This window comes from Mytilus edulis, chromosome 2 (assembly GCF_963676685.1).
Source record: "Mytilus edulis chromosome 2, xbMytEdul2.2, whole genome shotgun sequence".
Classification (NCBI taxonomy): domain Eukaryota; kingdom Metazoa; phylum Mollusca; class Bivalvia; order Mytilida; family Mytilidae; genus Mytilus; species Mytilus edulis.
The window spans coordinates 21,142,404-21,165,385 of record NC_092345.1 but is presented as its reverse complement, the minus strand read 5'-3'; the positions used below and the strand labels follow the sequence as shown (position 1 = coordinate 21,165,385).

General features: G+C 29.6%; 1 protein-coding gene across 6 annotated transcripts in view; it reads right to left on the bottom strand.

The window, feature by feature from the left end:
• Positions 1-3,299: 3,299 nt before the first annotated feature.
• LOC139511697 (ecdysone receptor-like) overlaps positions 3,300-22,982 on the bottom strand; it is a 134,548-nt gene continuing 114,865 nt past the window's right edge. For 4 of the 6 annotated variants that reach the window (XM_071298725.1, XM_071298726.1, XM_071298723.1 and 1 more), the window contains 3 exons: positions 8,491-8,646; positions 7,630-7,855; positions 3,300-5,252 (listed from right to left, as the gene is read on the bottom strand). In XM_071298725.1, the coding sequence (XP_071154826.1) occupies positions 5,002-5,252; positions 7,630-7,855; positions 8,491-8,646 (633 nt within the window). In that variant the 3' untranslated portion in view covers positions 3,300-5,001. The remainder of the gene's footprint in view (positions 5,253-7,629; positions 7,856-8,490; positions 8,647-22,982) is intronic. The other 2 variants (XR_011662077.1, XR_011662078.1) reach the window with 2 other exon arrangements.

Sequence of the window (22,982 nt, the reverse complement as noted above, 5' to 3'; positions counted from 1 at the left end):
AAAACACTTAAACAATTCATGTTTTTGAAGTGCTTTTCTTGATTTACCTTCATCAGGATGGTTAAAAAGCCTAAAAGTTTAAGGCCAGATTTAAAACCAAAAGGACTAAACAAGTGTGGAATAGATTTATTTAGACATTTTCTGACATTAGAGTAATTTTTAGTTTTCATCAGTTATATAGGCTCTGGGCTCATGGTTTCTTTGTTAAGAACTAACGCTTATTCATTGTAAATATAATACATAAACACCTTTCGAGGATCTAATTGGTAAATTTTTACACAAATTTATATTTGTTACTGAAAATTGATCAATCATTCAGGAGAATTAAAACAAAAGCAAAGTTCACAAACAACAGATCCTACATAAAATGGCCTATATAAATTTGATTTTGTTTTTATTAACTGCCAAACATAGTAGCTCGTAACATAAATTCATCATTTATCCACATCTTAATTCATCATACTCCAATCAATGACCGCATGCTTTTCAGTTTTTTTCAAGTAGACATGTTTCACTTCTTTAAAAGAGAGGTGTCTTGAGGGCATTAACATATTGTGAAACAAACACTGAAAATCAGACTTCTTCTTTTCTGTAACTTCCTCCTACTAATAAGGAGCATATTTTACAGTATGTTTAATGTGGACCGTGTGATTTACAGAAAATAGTTCAAGTTCACAATATAAAAAGTACAGTTTATCCACATTTGTATACAAACTATTATATCAGAAAACACTGTTTTGTGTTATCAACCAATTGCTTATGGCTTAAAACCTTACAGGTGCATGCTGCCTAACCATTTCAACAAATATCATTATTTCTTACAAAAACTCATTTCTCACTTCATCTCAAATGCTTTCATTGCAAAATTAAATTATATTAAATACATAATTTTTTATTGATATCTAATGAGAAAATAAAATGAAATGAGCAAATATATATGTCACAAATTGATATTTAAAACCCTATAAACAAATATTTCTATTTACAAAAGGCATAATTCTATTATCCCTGATACTCAGAGCAACAAACATATGTATCTCTAACAATATAAAAACTAACACATTAAAAATTCATTCAACAATATTCACATAAAACGTTTATGCACTAAATAATCCATATAGCACTAATAATCGAGCACTTCATTCCACAAAGCACTCTATATAGCACTTAATTTTTCATAGCACTATCAACCATATATCAGCACTTCATTTTTCATAGCACTATCAACCATAAATCAGCAAGAGTTATTCCCCTTTCCTCATTTTTATCACAATATTGTATAATCTATTGCCATAAAATATATTGTTCCAAATAAAAACTGATTTGAAAGTTTATAAATAATATTTGTTTTGTTTTAAAAGTATTCTTTTAAAAAGTAGCTGATAATCAAAATTCTTTAAAAGAAAAAATAAAAAATAAAAAAAATAATTCAAAAATTCATATTAAACTAAGAAAGGAAACAATGTATTTTATAAGCTGACGAGTATTGATCATAGTTGTCCATAGATAAAAAGAAGTAAAACCTGGTCAACGACATAATGGCAATATTGACATTTTTCTTATTTATGTGTAACCCAAGTTCCATCACATCTCCCTCCTGATAAGTGATAGTTTGAGGTGTTGTTCATTCTAAAAATTGCGTTCAATATGTGTTTGAAGGTCTGGATGGGGGGGTCCTTTATGTCTTTTTCTTTTTTTTTAGTACTGTGGATTCGTTATTATTTGTTGGAGACCAATTTTCGTGGGTTTCAAGGATAAAGGTAGAACACGAATTTAAATGTTCAACAAATGACGAATTTCATATAGGATTGTAAGTAGACTTTGTGAAAACCCAAATCAAATATCCACAAAAATAAAGGAATCCACATACTTCTATATTCTTTCTCTAGGTTTTATCTATTTGTCAATTATTCTCTATTTTTTTTTATTTTTAAGGTGGTACCCAACACTTTTACTAAAATTAATTTGGCTCGTTTAATTTTCATAAAATTTTGACAAAGTATTTACTTTGACCCTTTGACAAAAATATAAAAATTTCAAAAAAATTGAACCAACCATTTTATCTGAAAAATTACATTGGTTATATAGCAGTTTGACAAACACTTATTTTGATCATTGAGAAGCTTAATACTCCCTTAACATTACACCATGATTAAAACATTAAGCTAATTTTACAGAGTTATCTCCCTGTAGTGTTAGGTACCACCTTGGCACCCTTTTAATATTCTCTATTATTTTTGGTTCTATTTTAATCCAAGCTTAATTTTTTAGCCCCAAAGGTCTTAATCCCTCCTACTTAAAATACCCTTTTTTTAATTTGAAAACTGTTGAACTCAAAAGGACATTTTGTAAATCAGGAAATGTTTAATCGTCTAGTGTTCTTAATTACTATTTGTTTAAGTGGAATTTAAATAACTATATCCTTAATTTCATATTTTTCTGAGGATTGTTTTTGTCCCTTAGTTGACAGTTTTAGCCCATAGTATAATTTATTAGAGATTAAAAAACTGTTTAATACATCCTTGAAAGACATTAGAAATTAATTTTGACTATATATATATTTAAGGTCAAAAATATAATTTAAAAAGAAATCAGATTTTAGAAAGTATTATTATTCACCTATACAAAAAATAAGTATGTCATTTTCAATATATTTTGAATAGTAAGTTTTTTTTGTGTTTTTGTTGTTGAGAAAATACATGTAGTCTTCTTCAACAGCTGTTGTGTATGTTTTTCAGTACATATTTAGAACAACTGACCTGAATATTGGGTCACATCATAACACACAACCTTTAATTCAGTAGTTGTCTTTGGTTGCAGCCCGCCATATTTGTTATTTGTTAGTTCAAAATTTCTTAATTCAGGCCATTTAGTTTTTCCTCTTTGCAATTTATATTTTGGGGCATGTAACTATTTTTTTTACAGTCTTACGATGTTTGAAATAGTAACAGATGCAGAGATTTTACTGTTGAACAATTGCATAAAATTAAATAGGATGCACCCAGTTAACTATATCAACTTGCATTTTCAGTTTTGCCTGAACATATTTGCAATATTAGTTTTTGCACAAAGGACTGGAAAAAAAATATCCTAAAATTATTGCTTTTGATAAAGATAATATATACCTCCAAAGCTGTATTCATTTCTCTCAAAATAAATGTTTTGCATAAAAATGTTTACCCATTGAAACAGAAAGTATGTCTTTTGTAATAATCAATTCAACTACACTACTCAATAACTTCACAACTCTGCCATTCTTCTGCATGTGCGGATATATTTACTATTTCGATAAATGCATCTTTTCTTTTTTTCAAATATGTAAGTTAACTGAGGATTGTGTATGATATGCATGTACTTTCAATGCTATTTTAGTTATTTGCTAAAGTGAGGAAGAATAGGTTTCTATACTTCTATTTGGTCCTATAGGTTTTTTTCAGATTTAAACAAAATAGAAAACACATAAACAATAACATATAGGATTTTTTTTTCAAATCTTTCCAAATTTACAATTTTTCCAAAATTAAGGAAATAGCACTCTAAATCATAATCACTGTCAGATGATACAACTGACTTGTGTTAATTTGTTTCCCATATGTAAAGGATAAATTGAGAATCTTACTTTATTTTTTACTTTCAATGTGTTTACAAAAGATTTAAAAAAAAATTGTTCCAACAAGTTATTTTTGGCTTTTTAAAGTTTCTCTCTTACTTTTACAAAACAACAAGAATCCATTGTGTAGGATATCAAACTTCTTTTCATTATAAACTTGATTTTGTTTCTATTTTAAATTGGAATTCTATAGTATCGCCATAAATATGGTATTAAAACATTTTTTTTTTCGTAAAAAGAGGATTATAATATAAGAAGTAAGACACAACTTCTTCTATATTTGGTGAGAAAAATATTAATCTTAGAATTAAATTTTTACTTAAATCTTCAAAGAATCGGAAAAAGGTTGAATTTGAATAAAACAATAAAAATATGGCATACAGTACATAAAATGAAATAATAAATACAGATGATAAATACTAATCCTACGAAAAAACATTCAATCATAATTTACTTTGTATGCTGATAAAATCCCTGAATAATTATGTCTGATGTAGATAAAAACTTTGTAGACCATATCCATATAGAAATATGTCTAAAATTAGCACTAATGTTAAACATAATAAGAGTAAATATTCTGAGTTAGACTCAGCACATAATGCAGCATAAATAGTTTCAATTTCTTAACTAGATTTATCTCCCCTTAAACATCAACACGCACGCTACAAGATCATACTCTGAGCAAATAACAAACAAAGGTTACTGAGAGACTCCGGCCATGATTACAGGATACTAGTTAATATCTCATGCTAAAGAATATTAATTCAAAAAGAGGAAAATTTGTTAAATTGCATAGACTTTTAGTGTGTGTTGTATTCAAATTTCTCAGCAAAAGAAAAATTTATTGGACATTCTGGTTAAACAATTAGAAATATCAAGGATAATAAAAGTGTTAATAGTTCAACTACATGTAATTTACTAGATAATCTGTAAACCACTACATGTAATTAACTAGATTATCTTACTTTATTCCGAAAGCAATACAGCATACAGTATTTGATTACATTTAATAACATGTAATTAATTAGATAACCTGTAACGACTACAAGTTATTAACTGTAGTTAACTAGATAATCTGTAATTGACTACATTTTATAACATGTAAATAACTAGATAATCTGTAGTCGACTACATTTTATAACATGTAATTAACTAGATAACCTGTAGTCGACTACATTTTATAACATGTAATTAATTAGAAAACCTGTAATCAACTACATCTTATAACATGTAATTAACTAGATAATCAGTAATTGACTACATTTGATAACATGTAATTAACTAGATAAACCTGTAATCAACTACATCTTATAACATGTAATTAACTAGATAAACCTGTAATCAAGACTCAAGTCTCTACAGCTGCCACATATAATAACAATAATTAAACATTATACATCATCGTCTTGTATATATATATCTTTAACTACATTGGGCATGTTAGACTCTGGGATAGGTAAAACTGTTAACATTTTAGAGTGCTCAACACTTATATTCCGCAGGTCCATCAGTAAAAGAAGATACTTTGCTAAGGCACTTCCACCACGACATCGTTTTTTACTTTCATATTCATTTAATGCGTCAACATACATTTTTTGTATCTCTTCAATGAGATCTCTGTTTTGAAGTCCACCTCTATCAGCTGCAAAAGATAAAATACTTTAATAAAAATATGCAAGCTATTAATTCACACATAGGAATAAGAACAGCATTGATTATTTCATTTCAGTTGGTTGAATACTTAGTGCTTGCTTTTAGTAATGATGAGCATTTCTTGACGGGACATAATATTGATTATTATTATTTTGCTTATATTTGAGATTTTGTTATTTAATGCTGTCCATTTATCCTTGTTTGTTGCATAGCCTTTTTTGTGGAGTTCATGGGTATAAGTAAAACCATAAATTTAAATATTGATTGGCAAGAAAGTGATTTGAAATGTTTTTCTATATTGTTTTCATCTGGTCAAAAGTCATCATTGAAAAGTTAAAAAAATTGGTGCATCACATCAAAAACAACAAGATGAAAATCTATTCCCAAAAATCTTTATTTACGTAAGTAAGGTATAATATCACAGTAGGTTTTTTCACACACAAAAATTAAAAAAACCCTATTGTTTTTTACAGCAGCTTTCCAAAGTGACAAATATAAAAAATCAATATATGTAAACTGATTGTTACAGTTGAACCAATTTATGGACAAAAGTAGCAATGTTTTTATTTTTTAAATTTAAAGATTGAAATTGACAAATAATTAAAACATTATCACATATTTTCTTGTTAAATTTAAATAAAGGGGGAGTTGCTATATTCATGATATAATTAGGAAAGCATTACCAATAGTATTCAGGGTACTAATTTATCATTGATTTCAAGGGTTATGAATGACAATAAATTAAAGTGTTAGACAAAACATAATTTCTCTTTAGGTTTGAATGCAGAATTTCTCTAAAACAGGAAATCTTATATTCACAAAAACATTCCCTAAAAGATTTGAGTATAAAAAACAGTTGTCAGTTAATGCATTGTTTAAAGCATTTTTTTTCTTTTTAAACCTAGCAACATTAAACATTTTAAAACATGAACTAAATTTAAACAATCATTTTTTTAATTTGGATATTTCTAACATTTTTGAATGAACAAATATAAAATACTACAGGATATATTGTGATCTTGAACTGACTAATGATACCCTTCCTTTATAGTTATTTGTTAATAGGAATGTGTATTTATATGTTATAATAAACAAATCTCGGTTAACAGGATATGGACAAGAAATGGATGTGAAGACAAATCACACTATATTGCATATTCACATGAAGATTTATATCAAATTTCAGGTAGCTCTGATTTGTAGTTTGTCAGAAAATGTTACAAACAATTTCACAAGACTGATGTGTGGACCAGTATATTCATTCCCCCTCTTTAAACCTATCCTTCAAATGAAATATTTGCAACTGGACATTAAGCTACCAACAATAAATCAATCAATCTTTTTTCCCCCCTTTTGAGAATAGGCACAATATTACAAATAAGGTTCTGTTCGTGTTTGTTTCAAATAATATGCCATCTTTGTTTTGTTTATAACAATTTGACATAAGCATTGAAATTATTTTAAGAATAGGTGTTAGTTGGTCGAATTCTTGTGGTCATTCACCTTTCGAATGATGAATGCTTCATTTAGCCTAGTCTCTTGTTTTCACAGTTTTGCTCTACTGTTTGATGTTGATTGTAAATATTTACCCCACTCTTAATTAGTACTTGTACAAAGCTGCTATAAAGTGAGTCAGTTTTCTAGAATCCTTGAAATTTCTAAAAAGTTCCTTGCCATATTTGGGTTTCAAATTTCACGAGGCTTGTTAACATTCTGTCATGTTTGTTATTTAAAATTGTGGAGGGTGTCCTTATTTATTTTCAAAACTAATATATCTAATCCATATGGATATTAAGTTTTAATTCAAAAATCCAAAATTACTGATAAATATCATAATTAAATACTTCATCAAAATATTTCGTTCCATTTCATTTCATAACATAAACTGGAATCTACTTGTATTTTCCATTATTTGGGCTCCTGAAGTGTTCTAGCATCTTTTTAAAGACATTTTCTACTTCTACTTGATGTTGAACAGGTTTTTCTATGAAAATACTGCAAACAATCTCAAGATTTGAAATTACTGAAGTTTCTTTGATCTTTTCAATAATTTTTTTTCTCTCACTAATTTCAGTGGTGAAAAAAGGGGATGCAGACAGTGTACCAGTACAGACTTTATAAGGACAATTACAGTATAAATATACTGTAAATTTGAAAATTATTGCAAGGTTTTTATTGATGCAAATAATGCCACTGCCTAAATATCACAATCATAAGAACTTGCATGCTGACATTTGGTACATATATTCTCTACTCAGCTTTTCCGAAATTGTAAAAAATTATCTCCCATTTTTGTCCATTCATTAAAAACTGATAATAAATCCAGGCAATAATTTTGAAAATTTACAGTAATTGAGAATTCTTACATGAAAATATTGCAATGGCAGTAAACAATGCATATTCAGCATTGTCAGAACCCAGCTTGGCTAAATCTTCACATAATTTAAACACTAATTCTGTATATTCTTGTGGCTGACCAGCAGCAATCATATTTTCCATTGTAAGTGGAGTTCCATTGGCTAACACAATTGCTTTGCTAGTAGGTTCATAACATCTACTGGCTCGGATAGCCATAACTTCACTAGAGGCACACTACAACATATAAAACAATGTAAGTAAAAAAAAGTGTAAAATATAACGTGACAAAAATTCAAACTTGATCTGAGTTTTGTGTTAATAAGCATTGTTCAGAGGTTGTGGTTCTTAAGTGTTTCTCATTTCTTGTTTTTTATATAGATAAGACTGTTTGTTTTCCTGTTTTAATGGTTTTCCCTAATTGTTTTTGGGGCCCTTGCTGTTTGGTGTGAGCCAAGGCTCTGTGTTGAAGGGTGTACTTGGGCTTACCCTTCCGGAGCACCTGAGATCACCCCTGGTTTTTGGTGGGGTTCATGTTGTTTATTCGTTAGTTTTCTGTGTTGTGTTGTGTGTGCTATTGTTTGTCTGTTTGTCCTTTTCATTTTTAGCCATGACGTTGTCAGTTAATTTTCGATTTATGAGTTTGACTGTCCCTCTGGTCTCTTTCGTCCCTCTTTTTTGACATATAATGGTTTACTTTAACATTTACAAATAATGACTTGGATGGAGAGTTGTCTCATTGGCACTCATAACACATTTTCTTATATCCGTTGTGTATAAGTTTTACAACATTTGATGGTATGAAAAAATCAGCCATAAGGGCATCAAATGTCCATTTCTCATATAACTGTGACTGGATTGAAGAAAATTACCTTGAGCAATATAATTTGATCATCTTTTGATAAACGGTCAAATCCTGGTAAACTTTTAGCAAATTCTACAATTAAATGAGTAATTAAAACGGTCATTCTGGCCAGACTGCCTAGGACATGTTCTCCTGACTCAACATTGTTTGTAGGCTTTATATCCTGTAAATAAACAATAACACTATTTAAAAAATAAGCTAAAATGTGAATCAAAGGCTGATACGAGGAATCGGATAATTGTCAGATTAACTCATGTTATTAAGTTTTCTATAATCAATGCATATTCTGATAGAAAACTGTGGATAAGGCCAATTAAAATTAATTGATAGATTTTCATCCCCGCCCGCCCCGATTTTTTTTATTTTGAAAAATTAACGATTTCCGGATTTTGTTCATCTCCGTTTCCGGTAACTGTCTAAAATTTTGTTTCCTTCCAAACTTCCTATTTCAAATTTCGGTTTTCGTATTTCTTCGAGTAATTGAAAAAGATTCTACAGCTCTATGATGACAAAATCGTCTACCGTGATTGAGATCGATTTCGAGAAGGGCATGAAATAATCAGGTTACAAGTAATACGCTGTGTCCAAGATGGCAAATCGCGGCATGACACAAATTTCTGTGATTAGAAAACCGTTGATTTTTTTATTGATAAAATGACTTTGTGGCAGGAATTTTGGACTGTGAATTATACCCATTGAAAGAATTGTGGAACACATTGGTACAAAAACATAACTGTATAAACAAAATGACGCAAGCACAAACTTGTTAAATTTATGACAATATATTGAGTTCAAAAAGTCGGCAAACATACAATTAGATTTACCCATGGCTATTTTTTTGTTGACAAACAGTAAACACCTTCTGTCCCAATACCCTCAATAGAGCCATTAAACAACTTCTCTTTTTTGGTTAAGTTCATGTTTTACATATAAATTATATTTGCATCTATTAGAAGAATCATAAAAGCACCAACCCTTTTGTTTTGAAAACTGTTTCATTTTATTCTGTACTCGTAAATCTTTAGTTGCATATTTGTTTCATTTTATGGAGACAAAAAAATGGTCGCTTAGAAAGACGCAAAAATTTGGTGAAGGTAGTCCAACTGAAGAGAGCATTCTTCTTTTTTGTTTTTGCTGTTTAGGTTTCTATTGCAGCAACAGAGGCAGATCCAGCCATTTTAAAAAGGGGAGGTTCCAAGTATATGCTCCCATTCAAATGCATTGATCGTCCAAAAAAAGGGGGGTTCCAACCCCCGGAACCCCCCCCCCCCTGGATCCACCACTGAGCAAATACATGTAGAACAGTTGTTGCCAATTAGAGATTTTTATTCATGTTAAGATTTGAAATATTATGTACGATTCCTTATACATGTATATACATGATATAAGCTTATTATTACACTTGCATATTTGAAGAACACGTCACAAGAGGGTTTCATAAGAAATAAAAATTAATAAATAAAATCCTCCCACCCACCCCATTTTTTTCAAAAATTTGGATGAAAATCTACTAATTAATTTTAGTTGGCCTAAGTAAGTACTCCTGGGATATCATTTTTTGTGGATTTTGTTGATATAGTTAAACCATGAATATAAATGTTCAACTGAACACACATTTTTTAAAAGGTTCAATAGACTTTGGAAAATCCACAAATCAAATATCCATGAATCCATAAAAATAAATCCACAGTAACATAAACAATAACAAACTTGCAAGCCACTTTACATAACAAGCCTCATAATATGATCTGCATATTTCTAATAGTAATCATAAAACATGTTGTAGAATTTGGGTTGCAAAAGAAAAGGGGGGACAGTAATAATGTATTCTTTGATATGCAATAAAAAAAGTAATCCAAACTATATACAATCTTAATAGAAAAGTATTACATAGATTTTCAATAAAAGATCTGCCTGCATGGCTAGATTTGAGATTCATACCACTGAACAATGAAATAACAGATAAACATAATAGCTAAACTAGGTTGAAGGCAGTAATATTGACATCAATATTAATCCCTATACAAATGAACATGAAAACTGAGTTCAGCAGTAAGTATGGTCAGATTATATGTTTTTTGTATGTCATATGAATTTGTATTATGCATGCTTTTTCAAAGGAAATTATGACGTTCTTAATTGCACAAAAACCCACAAGACGAGGATCAGTAGCTCTAAATAAATAATTCAAACTTTTAGTTTCTAGGACTATCAGCTTAACAATAAAAACATCAGATATATTGACTAATTAGAAATATTTTAAAATTTTATATCGAAAATGTATCATAAATCTACATACAATTTATTGTGGAAAGTAAGAGAAAGATACTTGTAAGATGGCTGTCATTCTGTATATCTAGAATTAGTCAGTTTCCTACAAGGGTGTCTGACAGCTCAAATATAATATTTAAACAAAAGAAGGGAAAACTAGTAGGAAGGTGCATCATCCACAATTTCCCCACAAAAATAAGTTTCTTAACCTTATCCCATACACTTAATCAATAAATCCAGAGTCCTAATAAGTGTAAATCCAGAATTCCTGCAAAAATAGAGGCCTTATCAAGACTTCTAAAAAAAATGTCCTTAAGTTTTGTAAATTAAGACAAAGACCTTAACACCTGTCTGTTGTCAAAGCTGGAACTATAGAATTTACTGTCTCAGAACTAGGCTGTTCTTTTTTGCACTCTACTTAGGTCAATGTATCAAACCATTGTGAATGGACAAAAAAAGAACAGAATCTACTGAAAATATTTTCCCAATCTGAGGGATGAATCAGGTGCAGAAAAAGACAAAAACAAATTACAGATGAAAATGACTTTTTGAATATTTTGTATTCACTGCATGATATAAGACCTCAAAGCACTAGTGTCCTTTGATTTCAAAAGAAATCAGAAAAGTAAAGAAAGTAAACTCTGGTTATTTATTGAAAGTATTACAGTTAACTTCATATATGTATGCATTATACAGTGGTGAAATTTCTAAAAAGGCTATAACTATCCCTATGGTCCAGGAAACTCTCCTGTTTCATCTTAAGACGGATGTCTGTTATTTGTCATTAATTTCTTATAGTTGGGGTGCTGTCTAATACATGTGTACCCTAGACATCCTTTTATTATTAATTTATATAAAACAAATATTGAAATTTCCAATCATGCTCTCACAAGCAATATAGGAAAATTAATTCACACACAAATTCAATTTAAAGCTGCCAAAAGAAATTTAAATGTTTTATGTAGTTCTTTTGGCTTATAATGAAAAAAGAAAGCAAAATGTGGATTTTTAAAATTCACAACCAGAAGGAAAATTTAATTACAAATGATTTGGAAAAAGATCAAAGTAAATGGCCTGTACAAATAAGTACATACATATATATACATTTGAAAACAGAAAAACAATTCTACAAACATGAACATAAATCAGGACGCTGGTTTTCTATTTTGAATTGATTTAAACATTGTCATTGTGGTGGGTTATTTGATTAAACTATGTGGTATGGGTTTGCTCATTGTTAAAGGGTGTATAATGACCTTGGTTGTGTACTTACTAACCCTTTGGTCTCTGGAGAATAGTTGTATTATATCATACAAAACCCCTTTATTTTGACATTCTTACTTAAGGGATAACTATGATGATACCCGTCTTAGGCTGTCTATTTTCCCCCTTTATTTTGACATTCTTACTTAAGGAATAACTATGATGATACCTGTCTATTTTCCCCCTTTATTTTGACATTCTTACTTAAGGGATAACTATGATGATACCTGTCTATTTTCCCCCTTTATTTTGACATTCTTACTTAAGGGATAACTATGATGATACCTGTCTATTTTCCCCCTTTATTTTGACATTCTAACTTAAGGGATAACTATGATGATACCTGTCTATGTTCCCCCTTTATTTTGACATTCTTACTTAAGGGATAACTATGATGATACCTGTCTATTTTCCCCCTTTATTTTGACATTCTAACTTAAGGGATAACTATGATGATACCTGTCTATGTTCCCCCTTTATTTTGACATTCTAACTTAAGGGATAACTATGATGATACCTGTCTATGTTCCCCCTTTATTTTGACATTCTAACTTAAGGGATAACTATGATGATACCTGTCTATTTTCCCCCTTTATTTTGACATTCTAACTTAAGGGATAACTATGATGATACCTGTCTATTTTCCCCCTTTATTTTGACATTCTAACTTAAGGGATAACTATGATGATACCTGTCTATGTTCCCCCTTTATTTTGACATTCTAACTTAAGGATAACTATGATGATACCTGTCTAATTTTCCCCCTTTATTTTGACATTCGTACTTAAGGGACAACTATGATGACACCTGTCTATTTTCCCCCTTTATTTTGACATTCTTACTTAAGGGATAACTATGATGATACCTGTCTATTTTCCCCCTTTATTTTGATGTTCTTACTTAAGGGATAACTATGATGATACCTGTCTATTTTCCCCTTATTTTTATAAATAAAAACTATGATAATATAAAAGTTGATCATTAGCAACAAAGTCTCTCAACCACAACTGACTTCAGCAGAAGTATGCCGAAATCAACTTCTGCTTATCAATGCTTTTACATGGTGGTTCATTCTCATTTATCCAACTTTTTTAAAATATAGGTAGTACAGGTAAAAAAAAAAGTTGGATAGATGAGATCAAAGGTAATCATGAACAAAGGGTTTTCCAATTAGAGTTTGGTTGAATGACAGGTGAAAAATAAGACTGAAAATTATACCAGGATTAAATTTTCTGTAGTATTATTTAGCATAGCATGTTAAAATGTGCAACTGACATTTAGTTAATGCAATGTAAATCATTTGAAAGTATTTTAAAGTTATTTAACCGTTAACTAAAATGTGAATTTGATAGAAAAATATCAGTTGCACTTTTATTCATGAAGGAATTTGTCAATGAGATGGAGCTTTTTTTGTGTATTAGATCCTCTTCGTTCATTTTTTTTTTCTGTTCTTCTGTCCAAATGATCCAAATAGGATCACAAAACATACAATGGCATTACAGAAATGTCCACTATAGATATACACATCACAAATTTTTTTTATTAAAAGGTTAACAAACGTAGCACAGAAATATTCATAGCACACTAAAGGAATGTTCATTTGATCTTTATCCTAGTTTTAGTAGGTGGGATACTGCATCAGTGTAGTGATTTACGTTGATCTGTCCTTGCTGTAGTCTCTCCTTAAGTTGGGGTCAGTCTGTTGTCTATGTTTCGGTACTTTAACTTGCGAGTCTTGCGTTTCCCCCCTGCGGCGTACTGGATGAGTCGAATTTCTGTGGCAGTCTGTGTATTCCTAAGCTTCTGTATGACGAGGAACAGGCTAGGATGAGCCTTGTTTAACTGGTTGTTGAGTTTATGGTGCCAGCCTTCCAAATGATTTGTTGTCCTTGGTCCTACGGTACAGAAGTGGTTCCATCGTTCTGGTTCTCTTTCAACCCACTGTTCTGTGACGTAGTCATTAAATTTTTAATTTTTAACACTTGGAGATATGGGATTAGGTTGTGAAAAATGTTTAGATTTTTGCATTGATGAGCAAATATGCTGAACACGAACAATGATTAATTTGGTAATCACTTTGAATCAGCACCACAAATAAAAGTTAACAGGTCTAAAAAAGTAATAAACACATCATATTTACTCAATAAAATGTTAATATAAAATTATTATTGATTTGTGGGTTTCTTCTGTATAAAAGATGAAACATTTATTTATTATTCAAAGTATACTGAATTTTATATGAAATATACGAAATTTTATTCAAAATATACTAAATTTTATTCTTAAATAAAATGTAACAAGTTTACTATAGCCTCTTTTATGTATATATTTTTTAAATAATATAAAAACATACAGGAACAAATTTATTTTGATGTTCTTACTTAAGGGATAACTATGATGATACCTGTCTATTTTCCCCTTATTTTTATAAATAAAAACTATGATAATATAAAAGTTGATCATTAGCAACAAAGTCTCTCAACCACAACTGACTTCAGCAGAAGTATGCCGAAATCAACTTCTGCTTATCAATGCTTTTACATGGTGGTTCATTCTCATTTATCCAACTTTTTTAAAATATAGGTAGTACAGGTAAAAAAAAAAGTTGGATAGATGAGATCAAAGGTAATCATGAACAAAGGGTTTTCCAATTAGAGTTTGGTTGAATGACAGGTGAAAAATAAGACTGAAAATTATACCAGGATTAAATTTTCTGTAGTATTATTTAGCATAGCATGTTAAAATGTGCAACTGACATTTAGTTAATGCAATGTAAATCATTTGAAAGTATTTTAAAGTTATTTAACCGTTAACTAAAATGTGAATTTGATAGAAAAATATCAGTTGCACTTTTATTCATGAAGGAATTTGTCAATGAGATGGAGCTTTTTTTGTGTATTAGATCCTCTTCGTTCATTTTTTTTTTCTGTTCTTCTGTCCAAATGATCCAAATAGGACAAAATATAAGTTGAATACGTTTTACTACACAAAGACTGAACAGAACAAAGTTCACAAAACATATATGCATGCATATATATATAAAAAAAAGCAAAAGCAATTCTAGAACAAAGAATATAAAATACTGGCACAGTAATATCAACCGCACACCATGACTAAATGAATGTTCAGTAGATTCACAAAACATACAATGGCATTACAGAAATGTCCACTATAGATATACACATCACAAATTTTTTTTATTAAAAGGTTAACAAACGTAGCACAGAAATATTCATAGCACACTAAAGGAATGTTCATTTGATCTTTATCCTAGTTTTAGTAGGTGGGATACTGCATCAGTGTAGTGATTTACGTTGATCTGTCCTTGCTGTAGTCTCTCCTTAAGTTGGGGTCAGTCTGTTGTCTATGTTTCGGTACTTTAACTTGCGAGTCTTGCGTTTCCCCCCTGCGGCGTACTGGATGAGTCGAATTTCTGTGGCAGTCTGTGTATTCCTAAGCTTCTGTATGACGAGGAACAGGCTAGGATGAGCCTTGTTTAACTGGTTGTTGAGTTTATGGTGCCAGCCTTCCAAATGATTTGTTGTCCTTGGTCCTACGGTACAGAAGTGGTTCCATCGTTCTGGTTCTCTTTCAACCCACTGTTCTGTGACGTAGTCATTAAATTTTTAATTTTTAACACTTGGAGATATGGGATTAGGTTGTGAAAAATGTTTAGATTTTTGCATTGATGAGCAAATATGCTGAACACGAACAATGATTAATTTGGTAATCACTTTGAATCAGCACCACAAATAAAAGTTAACAGGTCTAAAAAAGTAATAAACACATCATATTTACTCAATAAAATGTTAATATAAAATTATTATTGATTTGTGGGTTTCTTCTGTATAAAAGATGAAACATTTATTTATTATTCAAAGTATACTGAATTTTATATGAAATATACGAAATTTTATTCAAAATATACTAAATTTTATTCTTAAATAAAATGTAACAAGTTTACTATAGCCTCTTTTATGTATATATTTTTTAAATAATATAAAAACATACAGGAACAAATTTACTGTCAAATTTTAGAAAAACACCTTATAATTACTAAACAAACAACTCAATAATTAACAAAAATAAAAGTTGGCTAAATGAGAATGCCTTATTTTAAAAAGTTGGATAAATGAGAAGACACCTACATGGTAACCTTAATCATTATGGATAATATAATAAGCAATAAGATTTCCAAATATCAAATAAATGATTGTTATTGTTGCTCTCCATCTAGAAAGTTACTTAATATGTAACAACAATGATCAAAGATATAACTGTAATGAAGTATTGACAACAGACATTTGAATTGATACAATATCTATTTACCTGCTTATGTCTAATGCTTAAGGTTATTGTATACTAAGTTGCTTTTGTTGTTTTCTAATATTTTGTTTGATACTCGTTTATCAGGAATTCAGTTTCTTGTATTCGATTTTCAAAAGCTGCTATAATGCGATATTTTTAATACTAAGCTGCTATTGATTTCTTTTTATATTTTGTTTCTACTCATATATAATTATCCTTTGGCTTTATTTCAGGAACTTACTAAGGTTTTTTTTTTTTAATTTTGTCCATACTTCTATTAAGCTTATACTTTAGTTATTTTTGAACTGACTTGCTATTTGTTTTTGATTTTTGTTTTTTTACTTGTGCATCAAGTTTTCAGATATTTGTGTTAAATAGGGGTATATTTAAACCCAAAGGCACTTGTCTCTGAAAAATAAATAACCTATATATCTTTAAAAATATGTATAATAGATTTTTCAGAAACAAATTCCTGTGGTCAAACCCTACTAAATATTGAAAGTCACTTAAAAGTAGGTTATTTTAGAACAAGAGGTATACATTAACAAGGCTATGTGTTTATACTACACCATGCACTAGTCACACTATCATTTCAATGGTCAGTGAACAGAGACTTAAATTAAGAATTTCAAATTTCAAAAAGTTTACACTATAATGTCCTGACAATTTTATCCCTAAAGTTCTCTGTGAATTTATTTATTGATATGATGCATTTCAAATAATTCATATCTGATCCGTATGGAAAAAAGAATAGAAAGGGCTTTTGGAAAGAAACAAATTAGTAAATGCAATCTTCATTTATTTGTCCTCAGATACCTCAAATGCCATTTCTCCACCAAACCAATTGATAAAACTCTGACTGATAAAATGTAGTTCAATGTCAAATGTTACCTGTGCTCAATGGTCCATCACTTTCCATATAAACATTTTGGTCAAGGCTAACTTATGTTTTTGAACAGAAACATGACACAGGGCAAAATTAAGGAATAAGGAAAGTGAAACACGTCAAAATTTAATTTGAGTAGTTTAAAAAATGAAATGCAAAAGAAGTTTTTGAAAAAGTTTAATATTTGTGAATATTTAAAATGATGAAAGTCAAATATCTAGTTACAAAACAGAAAGTATATGGAGCAGGAAATAAGGCATGTTGTGTTCAAATCTTAAAATTTACATTGTGGAGCTATATAACAGTCTTTTTTTTTTTAGAGGATTAAATACCAAAATAATTAAATTACACCCTCAATGTGCCTCTTTGAATTCTATTTTTACCTGTGTGATAAACTCTATATGACCCCATTAAATCTACAACCATGTAAATACAGACATGTGTGATTATTTTAGTACAAGTAGATACCAACTGAACTGTGCTTGTTTATTTATTTGCTTTAGAGTCTTCTAAACGAAAATGCATCATTTTATACCCATCATTTTATACCTACTGAACAGGTCTACCCATAACTTGGAGAAGTAACAAATGGCCATGAAAAGCCAATTTTAATCAGAGCATATGATTTAAATATATTTATCGCTATTTTGTGCATTTTTCGTTTGATCTTTTTTTTGTGATAATTTTCATATCATGCTTCTCGCTTGAGATGGAAAAATTATCGCTAGAAACTAAGAAGGCCACATGGCTTTGCTAACGAAATTGACATTGAAATTGACAACATCGTAATAGGTAAAATAGCGATAAACAGATTATCATTGGCCATCTCAACTCGATTGCTTTTCTCACTTTCGCTGTACCAGCTCAAGCGAGAAAATTAATCTCGTTGAGATGATCAACGATAATCTATAAATATATATAGATTCTTATTCAATTATAAGGTACAATATATTACATAAATATTTGATTCCTGCAAATCGTGTGATAAGTATGTTTCTTTATGGCCTAGAGGTATATATAAATATCAAAACATGACAAGAAAACTACATATCAAATAAATTTGCAGAAATTTTTAAGTACTGCAATGTCTTTATAAATGCGAAAATGTGACAAGATTTTTTATCGCAATAATTTAAACTTTCATTTGAAATTTTTTAAAAGAAAAGACTTTTTCTCAACATAGCAAAAATATTTTTTTTGTCTAAAATGAAAATATCAAAATAATAAATACACACCATAATTTCTGCATTTACAGTACATGTACTTCTGTAGAGAAAATATACATTACAATCATCACAGTAGTGAGTACAACAAAGTACTAAATGATATAGTACTAAAAGGAAGAAATTGTAAAATGAAATAAAAAGATTTGGTATGATTGCCAATGAGACATCTCTTCATAAGAAACCAAATGACACAGAAATTAAACAACTAGAGGTCACCGTACAACCTTCAACAATGAGCAAAACCTATACCATGGTCCAATCTTACATCTGCAATATTGATTTGATTTAATTGGTCAATCACAAGAATGCAAAGCTGAAAACAATATCCATTCAAACATGGTCTCTTTATTGAAAAGAACAATAAATGCTGATCAGTAATACAAACTAGTTGAACTGTGAGCCAGCAAAGCTCACAAGAAGATATCTCACCGCTTGCAAAGACCATGATTTTTAGAGGGGAATCCCAAAAACTTGTTATAAAAAAATGATGTGGTATGATTTCCAATGAGACAACTCTGCATTAGAGACCAAACGACATAGAAGTTAACAACAAAAGGTCACAATATGGCCTTCAACATATCTCAATTTATCTTAGATTAGGTTTTTACATTGTTTATTGCAGAAGAAGAGTTTAAAGCCAACTTAAAGGCCCATCTTTATCTAGACTAAAAACTTCAATTCTTAAAAGTATAGCACCATCCTTATTCTCTTTTTTTTATATTGTTTTAAATATTCCCTGCATTTAAAACTTGTATAAAATCTAGCTAAAGATTCAACATTGATTTCATAGCAAGAAATATAACGAACACTTACATAAATATTTTAATCCATTTATGGTACCCTTATGTTCCAGCTGTTTATAGGGTAAACTGGGAAAATTGCAAAATCAACCTTTTATCAGAGTAATAAGATTAATTTTTGTCTTATTTTCCTGAAATCACAGCTTTTATTTCCCATTTCCTCTTTAATTTCTAGCAAATCTTATGTAATACCTTTTTCTACAAATTATTGCTATTTTAAACTGTTATTTTGTGTTATATATGACATGAACAAATAGAATTCTAGCATTATTATTGATTTTCTAGGTTTTAAATTGTCCTGCTAGACAAGGTTATTAATTCTAGATTAAGTAGGATGTTTTATTAATGTACTTTACGTAACCTACAAAAGCTTATATATTCTTTTATGAACAGAAATGCCAAATAGAGGCTGTAAAATAGACATAGAAATAAATTAGGTTTAACATGACAATTATATAATAATATTTATTGGGAATTTCATCACCTTCATTAATATAACACTAGTCTGTAGTGAGCCTTGGAAACTGACTAAATTGAATCTTGGGCTATTATTTTTGTAAATTTAAAAGAAAAATTTGAGAACAAGTTTTTTAACAATCTGATACCAAATATCAATAAATCTTCTTGAACATGTGAATACAAATCTTCAAGGTTGTAAAACCATTCAACTTCAAGGGAAAAATTTTCTTGATATTCAACATGAAAAAAAAAAAAAAATAAGGTATACAACTGTCATCTGTAAAACTAAGAAAAGAATTGACAATTTAAGACGATAAACATGAAATTGCAAATTATAACATATTTCTACAAGTAATCTAATGAAAAGGTGATCTGGTTTTCTTGTTGTATTACATAACACGTATGTTACATCAGAATTGGTGACATTGATTTGATGAAAACTTTAGCATGGCAATCCAATATCATATTTTATTTCCTTAAAAAATACAACAGCTACATGTATGATGATTAAGCTGACATTTTAAATATAAAACACCTTTATACAAAATATTCTTCAATCAATGCCTTTCCCTGGCTTCTTCCACCAATAAAAAGTGGCCGCCATGAAATAGCCAAAATACAGTGGTGCTAAAAAACCACAATCAATCAAATACATGATAAATAACAGAATGGTAAACATTGTAATATATTTTGATTCATCCAAATGAGCCTTTATCTGATACATCACTGCATAAAACCTTCCTTAATGATTGCTTCTAAGAATGGATTATTTTTGTAATGAAATAGAAAGGAATAAATCAGACAGCAAGCTTGTGTCAGATTAATTAGTCAATAATATCTACAATCCTGGTTATTATGTAACCTTGGTTATCAATTTATCATCTTAATGAACACTAACCAGTCTAGGATATCACTTTCTTGACAATTCAATAAATCCATCCTGTTAATGGAACACCTCCATGCAAAGGTCTAATAACTTCAATTAAGTATTTTGCACTTTAAATAAAGAAGATTGCAGTTAACTTTGGAGTTGAAGTCTTCCGGAATCAAGTATGTATAAATAATTCTTTCAGATCTACTTTCTACCTTATATATTGATTCAGATAATTTCAAAGTATAAGTATGAAGTGTTTCCAAGGGTTGGTAAATTAAAACTACTGTTTTGGATGACTTTAAACTTAAATTTTCCCTTTTCTTTCTGAAGGAGTTTTAATTTTGTTGATGAGAACCTTTTATTAAAATAAAGATAAACCATTATATTGTTTTGTCATCAAATTTAAGCCTGAATTATTGCTGCAGAAAAAATGTTTCCAGTTTTGAAGAGGGGTTTGAACATAATCGGAACTCAGTTATTTGAGTAAAAAGTTTTTATTTGTATTTTATCCCCTGAAGGTCAGATTCAGTTATCATAGATGGTAATATACTTTGCAAAGATTCTGGTCTTCATTGCTTAGTTGGGTTGTCCCCAGCAGGTAATGTGCCTACATACAGTCATATTGGGTCTCAATCAGCTGATAACCTTGCCCCAATACCACTGTACATGGATATAATACAGGATTTATATAAAAAACACCCATTTTTAAGAACATTAAAATATGATTCAAAATATAATTGTTTAGTTTTTCCATCAGGGCACAGCTTGATTCTCTACAAAATTTTGTATGCCAGACGCATATATTTTGTGTCACACTTAAATCAGAAAAGTTAGAAAGGCCATATAAAGAACAAAACAGGTTCTTAAGAACTTAAATGAGAAACTGCAAAATAACATTAAACAGACTAAGTCATACTGTTCTACCTTGACATAACTCTATCTTATAAAAAACTCTTTTATTTTTTTTTAATCGACAAGGTCATGCGACATGTTTTGACTTCAAATAACTTGTAATAACAACTATCAATCATGCAGGTATAATAAAAGACCTTCAAAATATCACAAATAAGGTAAATAAACACTTTTATGTGCTGTCATTAAATTCCTGCTTGAATATATAAAGATTTATAATTTAAAACTATTTCCGTATATACTACTTAATATAACCTTGATTAGAGGTGAAGCTCCTTAGATGTACATGTGACAAAGGTTCATACAAATTTACACCTCTTAATAACACTCCCTACATATATATCACTTAGCACCAAATCTAACTTAATGAGAATCTACATGATTAACCTAATGGATAAAAGTGCAATGATTTGTAATTCTAGAAAATAACATGGAATGGATAAAAGTGCAATGATTTGTAATTCTAGAAGATAACATGGAATTTATTTATCTGCATCCAAACATTAAATTGCAAATGATGTAATTATCATCTCAATGAATAGCCCACTGCTTCTCCCAGTATATTTCCAAGAATGAATTATCATCAAATTGAGTTCCACTCTAAATAACATAGCAATTGATGAATGGGTTTGTGCATAGAATTCTGAAAGCAGTATTCATTGAATTAAATAATGCTTGCAATGCAAAATTGGCATAAAATGGAAAAATCTATCAAACATTGGAATTTTCAAAATCAGTTTTTCATTTTTTCAATTCACAGAACCGATGCTTACAATAGTTGGCAGTAAAAAATAAATCATCTAAGCCAATATAGCAAGCTCAAGACGATCTTTCTTTCAACAAGAATCAAATTAAATTTTAAAAAAAAGTCCCAAAATATCTGTAAAATTATGGCGATATGGTATGGTGAGCTTTTTATGATTAATTATCCTCAGTAAACCAATATGAAAACATTAGGACAACAGATCTGTAAGTTACATGAATACCAACAACAGTTCAAGTCCCATAACTCACACAAAAATTTGCAATATAGATCAACTACATAGGACATAAAATCTGTCTGAGTATAAAATCTTTCCCGGAACAGTCTCTAATTGGTGGACACAAACGATTAGTTTTTTTTATCTGTAATTGTGCTGTAGGGATAGCCAAGGTCATAATAGTAGCCAGGGTTTCCCCTGGGTCAATTATTTTTTTCGCCACCTCTTTCGCCAAAACAATATATTTTTCGCCACTTTATTTTTTTTCCCGCCAAATAACATAAATATATTTTTCGTTTAAAATTTACTTTTGTTTTCTACCCACCCCCGCCCCCCTCCTTCCTTAAGTAAGATGATTTTGCCCCATTGTGTCTATGATTATTCTCTCAAACTTATTTTAGAGTCTACAGTTTAATGAATAAACACTAAACATTTACTTTACAACAACAGTTTTTAACTTAAAAGGGGAAAATATTCATTGTATTTCAAACAACTTTTCTAAATGAGGAGGCCACTATAC